Genomic DNA, 6,043 nt, shown 5'->3' with positions numbered 1-6,043 from the left:
CTAGTGAGTGAGAGATTGGGTGTATTGGGGTTTTGGGTTGTGAGCCAAAATATTACAATACTTGTAATCCTTATTTCACTAGTAAAATATTTCCTTCTGTTTTCGCCCGTGGACGTAGGCTAAAAGCCGAACCACGTAATTTTCTGGTGTCCATTCTTTTGTGCTTGTTCTTTATTTTATTTCCAATTTCATTTTAGCTGCGGTCCTGCTTCACCCACCAATTTCCTAACAGTTCACTCAATGCAAGGTATCTTGGGAATCAAGAGCAACTACTCTCATTCTAGGAAACAGTTCAAAGACTTTCGTTCAAGATTCCGAGTTATGTTACATAAACAATATCCGAAGGAAAAATATAGAGAACCAGGGATTTTCGCCTTGCAGGCGTATGATGCTGTGCGGGCTGTAGCTCTTGGCGTGAAAGGTGAATCAGATTGGCAACGCTTTCCAAATTTACCAAATGATGCTCACACGTTTTCTCTTAGCGGCAAACGTTGCTGAACAGGATCCTGAAAAGTAAATTTGAAGGCTTAAGAGGTGCATTAAATTTTAAATATGGAATGTTGACTCCTGCTTACATTTACCGATAGTTAATGTAACTGGGAAAAGTTATAAAGAAATTCGCTACTGGACAGAAGGGTTAGGATTTTCAGAAAGCATTGCCAAGGGTAGTATCTATAACGAGTCCATAAAAATTCTGGGACAAATTCTTTGGCCAGGAGGTTCCTAGACAGCTCCTAGAGGGTGGGTAGTGGCAACAAATGCAAATACTCTAAGAGTAGGAGTTCCAATGGGGAATTCGCATGCAGAATTTGTGAATGTGAGATTTCATCCTGGTGCTGAGCCAAATATTACTGGTTTCTCCATTGATGTCCTCAAAGCTATTGCTGATCGTTTACCAACTTGCCTTATGAGTTCATCCCCTTTCAAGGCACCTATGATTCTCTAGTAAATTAGCTTCAACTTGAGGTATTTATATTATACATACACATGTAATCCTGTATTTCACTTGTAAATTAGAAATTTGTTTTTGACATTTACTGACTTGGTACTCTGTAATTTCTGAAGAATTTTGATGCAGTTGTTGGAGATACGGCTATAGTGGCCAATCATAGTCGATACGCAGAGTTCTCGCAACCATACGCTGCCCCTGGTGTGCAATTGTTGGTGCCCGTAAAACTTAGGAGACCAGAGAGAGCTTGGTTGTTCAAGAAGCCATTCACGTCTCCCCTGTGGGCTGCAAGAGGTTCCATTGTCTTGTATAATGGTTTTGTAGTTTGGCTGATCGAGCGGAAAAATAATGAACACTTGAGGAAGGGTTCTATATTGAACCAAGCAGGAACCATGGTTTCTTTTGCCTTCACAACACTGTTCTCACTACAAGGTAATTTCTTCTACTTACCATATATCAAGGCATATAATGTTAAAACTTGATTTTAATACCAACATTGGGTCCCTACCTATAAACTTAAACTCACGCCGACGGTCACCTGGATCACTTGAGTGAGTTTGTTAAGACTTAATCCTATAGTTAAATTTTTGGGTTTATCAGTTTCTTGAACACACATCTAGATTCATGAATTATTGAAAAAACTGAAGATGAATAATTCTGTTCCATTCTCTCCAGGAGAGAAACTGCATAGCAATTTGTCTCGGATGACAACGGTGGTATGGTTATTTGCGGCATTAGTAAAGTTATACCGCTAGCTTAACATCCTTGCTCACCATTCGAGCCCGGATCCAGCAACTGTTTTTATATTGAGATGCTAAGGCGGATAGGAGCCAAAGTTGGGTGTGATGGGAACTCATTCGTTGTCAAATATTTAGAGGTCCTAGAGTCCCAGCCTCACAATGTCAAGAAAATATTTTCAGAAATTGATTATCCTGAAGCTCTGCTGAGAGGAGATACAGCTGCAGCATTTCATGAAGTTCCTTATGTATTCCTAGCCAAATATTGCAATGGTTTCATTACAGGGCAAATATTTAAAGTTGGGGAATTTGGATTTGTAACTTCTTCTCTTTACAAGTAAAAACATATATGCAGGAGAATATAAACTAATGATTCCAAGTTTTATGTTTCAGGTTTTTCCGAGGAATTCTCCCTATTTTCCTGACATATCTCAGGCGGTTCTAGAAATTTCTGAAAAAGGAAAATTGCTGCAGCCGGAGAATTCTATGAAGTCCACATATACGTGCTCAGTTTTGGGGATGATGAGAAAACTGCCAGTCTGGGATTGAATAGTTTTGGAGGTCTATTTTTGATAACTTTAGGAACCTCCACAATTGCTCTTGTTTATCTTCATTGCCCGCTCTATGTTTACCAGAACCCACTATATGTTTACCAGAACCATTTATGTTTGTAATATTGACTCTAGTGAGGGGTTAAAACTTAAAAGGAAATAGAGTGTGAATTGTGAAGCAAAATGTTAAATCTGTAAACATTTTCTTTGGCTGGAGGTTGATTCTTCACTTGTAATTGTCGCGCCAGAGCCATTGAGGGACAAGGGGTTGGTCCAAAAATCTGAAATGACATTTTCTATTTAGTTAGTTAAAATAATAAAACTGTTAGGTTAATTAAATACATAAGTTTAAGTTCAATTATTTTGAAATCACATACAAATATCATTCGTTTATGGTTTATTAGTTGAGTTGCTTTATTAGATGTCTAAAACAAAATTGAATCCATTAAAATAAGGTCTAAGATCTAATTTGAAACTTGATATGATTTAGAAATCGATTAAAAAGCAAATCTTTACGATTTGATTGCATTCTTTAAACTTTCATTCTCAAAACATATAAAAAAAATACTAATAAGATTATAAAAACAATAAAGTAAGGTTGTTATTTTTTCTTTTTTCAATCAATCATAAATTTTGTCCCTATTGTTTTTAACATACCACTGATCGTTGGTTAATTAACATCCAAAACGCGTTGCAAATATTATTTCACTAAAACTTAAGCTAAACACGAACACAACAACCATGATCAGGCTTAAATCACAAATTAATACCTTTTTAGAATCAATCTTTCATCATGCTTTTGAAATTTGGACAGAGAACAATCCAAACAAGCTCTCACAATTAAGAATGAACTATTTACAATTAGGAATAAATATTTACATTTCTTTTTCCTCTTGAGTGAAATAATTTGGCAAATAAACATCATTACAAACCAAAAGAAAAAGCCACTGAAAAGGACAGCAATTCTGACATCAACAACCTGCCTGCATCCGTCCTTTCATACTTCCCAATACAGACCCAGACCCAGACCCGGTACCCTTACTTACCACAACAACGACAACAACAACAGAAAAATAAAATTAGAGAAAGAAATAATAAAGTTATAAAATCCCTCCTCCCCTAATTAATCAATTAAAGCAATAACAAATAAGAATATTGTTACATTCCTTGAAATCACAGAGTCACAGTTGCAATTCCTTTTCTTTCTTTCCAGGAAACCAAAATGTAATCTTGAGTGGTCCCAATGAATTTGAAGCGCATCACGTCATGTCAGCGAGAACAGATGGCATCAGATCTACAGAGTCACACAACACAAGAGCCAATTTCCCATCCTAAATTTGGACTCACATATCCCCATTAAATTCGGTAATTAATGTGTCAAACAGTCGAAATTTACAATAACATACAATTATATATGCAAAGCAAGCAAGCAAGCAGCTTGAAAATCTCTTCACTCGCAAATAATCCTTAATCATGCTTTAAAACAACTAAATGGGAGATGGAATCCTGAAATGGGATTTGATCAAACATTGAGAAGCTGCTCTTTTTCCACTGAAACTCTGACTTCAGCTGCTTGTGTTGGTGCTGGTGAGGCTCCATTTTCCATCTTTTTGAGGTTTTGTTGGTGATACACTTGCCTCAATCTCTGTATTTCTCTCTTCAGGGCTTCTTGATGAGCTGCAAATTTTTTTAGCAAAGCAGCAACACGTATTAATTAAAAGGCATAGCTAGCCAGCTAACTCATAAATCACCATAATTATCTGACACTAGCACATGCTACCACATAAATTATAGATGTGCCTACATATACCTCTATGAAAAAGTTACCTAACCCAACAACGCTCTCCTAATTAAGAGACTTCAACATGGCTCAATTAAGAAAATTGGGTTTCTAAAACATCCCTGATACTAATAGAATGGGAAATTATGGAAGTAACGTTCATAATTAATTGAAGTAATTAAGCACTCACCATCTTTGAATATTTTGTCTTGGGCCAATGCAGCGATTCTTTGCTTAAGAGCACTGTTGTCGACATTCAGAAGCAACCTTTGGTGATCCAGAAATGCGACACGTGGCGACAAAACTGAGACTTCAGCCTTCGTTTTACATCAAAATCACAAACAATTAATAACACTGATCATGCAGTAACCATAATTTTTTATAGCCCTATAATAGAATTATTAAACAAATTAACCAATTGCGTACATACCTGTAATGAAGTAACACTTCGTTCAAGCTCCGATATGTATTGTAGTTTCCTCACTCGTGATCTTTGCGCTGACTGCCTATTCGCCAAGATTCTTTAAACACAAGCAAATGAAAATGTAATTAACAATAATATATATTTTTATAATGATAATTCAAATTATTAGGATGAGTTTTAATTGAGTTACCTCTTCACCCTCTTGGGATCAACTATCCGATCAGAAGAATTACTTGCTGCCGCGGCGCCGTGTGGTGGGCCTTGAGCTTCAGTTTTGCACCGGCTTTGCACCTCGTCGGACTCATTCCTCACCGTCTGCTGTTTCTGATCAGACGGTGCATCTTTCTCGTCATTGATGCTATTATGATCAGACGGTGTAGAAGGGTTAGAGGAAGACAATGTGGGAGGCACGGTAGCATTAGGCAAATCATCAGTGAACATAGACATAAACTGCTCATCATCGAACTTATCAAACTCGTGATGATTACTGTTAGTAATATTTCCCGACCCCGACCCCGACCCCGACCCGGGAGCCGCACCCGCCCCACGACACTCGTCCAGCATTGGCGCCTCAAGGTACGTTATCGAGTCGCTGACCGACCGCCGGTGAGTCCCCCTTCTCGCCGACGAGAAGTCGAGAAACTCGTCCACCCATGAAGGGTTGTGGACGTTGGAACTGTTATTGATGTTATTATTCGCCATTGACGATGGTACCTTGTGGTGAAAAAAATCCGGCCAAGCAGGTGCCATGTTGGGAATCTTCGGAGGCAATTGTGCCATATGACACAACCCACAGAGGACGAACAAGAACGGGAACAAACGTGTAACACGACAGGAACGGCACACGACCTGGAAAAAAACACAAACACAGAGACACAGGAAGAAACTACACCAAATGAGTTTCTCTAGCGGCAAAGGTTCGAGTTATATAACGACAACGTGATTGAGGGGTTTTAATTAAGCTTAAAGTTCTGAGGTGTGAGAAAGAAAAGAGAAAAAAAGAAAAAGAAAAAATGAGATGTTCTTTTTAATCTTTTCTTCCTCGCAAATGTGGGAGCAAAGGGGTCACATGGGAGGGGTTAAGATAGGACAGCTATGTAACAGCTGTTTGAGGAAGTTGGGGTCTCAACGGTATAACTGGAAAGTCGCCCCCAGTAGTTTATTAACCATGAGGAATCTGCAACCCACGTGCCCTTGTGACCGTCTCTTTAGTGCTCCTTGCTTATTTTAAGCTTTGTCTCATTATTTTACTACCCCTCCCCAGACATTCCCATGTGTTCACCGCCCCTTTTACGTCTCTGCATCGCCAGCTTCTGACCATCTGATTCATCTGTCAATGCCGGTCAACTTTCGTGATGAAGATCGGATGGGTCGTTCCTGAGCGTTCGGACAATCATGGAACTTACCTTGCTCAGTTAGTTGCAACTAAACCTGTAATTTTAAGTAAAGTTTCAGTTCTCCACTTACCACGAGATAAAGATATTTGTGTTACGGATTGACTAGAAGCCTGTAACTGATTTCGCGTTTAAACCTAATGCTGATTTCGCTTTTACTGGTACTTTTACTCAGTGAAAAACGTGTTTTTGAAAATAATTTCTACAA

The 6,043-nt window shown here is 38.5% G+C and overlaps 2 protein-coding genes across 2 annotated transcripts; one reads left to right on the top strand and one right to left on the bottom strand.

The window, feature by feature from the left end:
• The first annotated feature begins 1,736 nt into the window (after positions 1–1,736).
• LOC107175637 (glutamate receptor 3.6-like) lies at positions 1,737–2,519 on the top strand. Its single transcript, XM_052435214.1, has 2 exons — positions 1,737–1,985; positions 2,080–2,519. The coding sequence occupies exons 1-2, from the start codon at positions 1,761–1,763 to the stop codon at positions 2,233–2,235; spliced, it is 381 nt and encodes a 126-aa protein (XP_052291174.1). The 5' UTR covers positions 1,737–1,760; the 3' UTR covers positions 2,236–2,519.
• A 537-nt stretch (positions 2,520–3,056) lies between these two features.
• Positions 3,057–5,686, bottom strand: LOC102616937 (basic leucine zipper 61). Its single transcript, XM_006468989.4, has 4 exons — positions 4,632–5,686; positions 4,448–4,538; positions 4,208–4,334; positions 3,057–3,914 (listed from the first exon to the last, which is right to left on the bottom strand). The coding sequence occupies exons 1-4, from the start codon at positions 5,219–5,221 to the stop codon at positions 3,760–3,762; spliced, it is 963 nt and encodes a 320-aa protein (XP_006469052.2). The 5' UTR covers positions 5,222–5,686; the 3' UTR covers positions 3,057–3,759.
• Positions 5,687–6,043: the final 357 nt, after the last annotated feature.

Source organism: Citrus sinensis, chromosome 2 (genome assembly GCF_022201045.2).
Source record: "Citrus sinensis cultivar Valencia sweet orange chromosome 2, DVS_A1.0, whole genome shotgun sequence".
In the NCBI taxonomy this organism is placed as follows: domain Eukaryota; kingdom Viridiplantae; phylum Streptophyta; class Magnoliopsida; order Sapindales; family Rutaceae; genus Citrus; species Citrus sinensis.
Note: the sequence above shows the minus strand (reverse complement) of the source record. Positions and strands in the feature narration are given on the sequence as shown.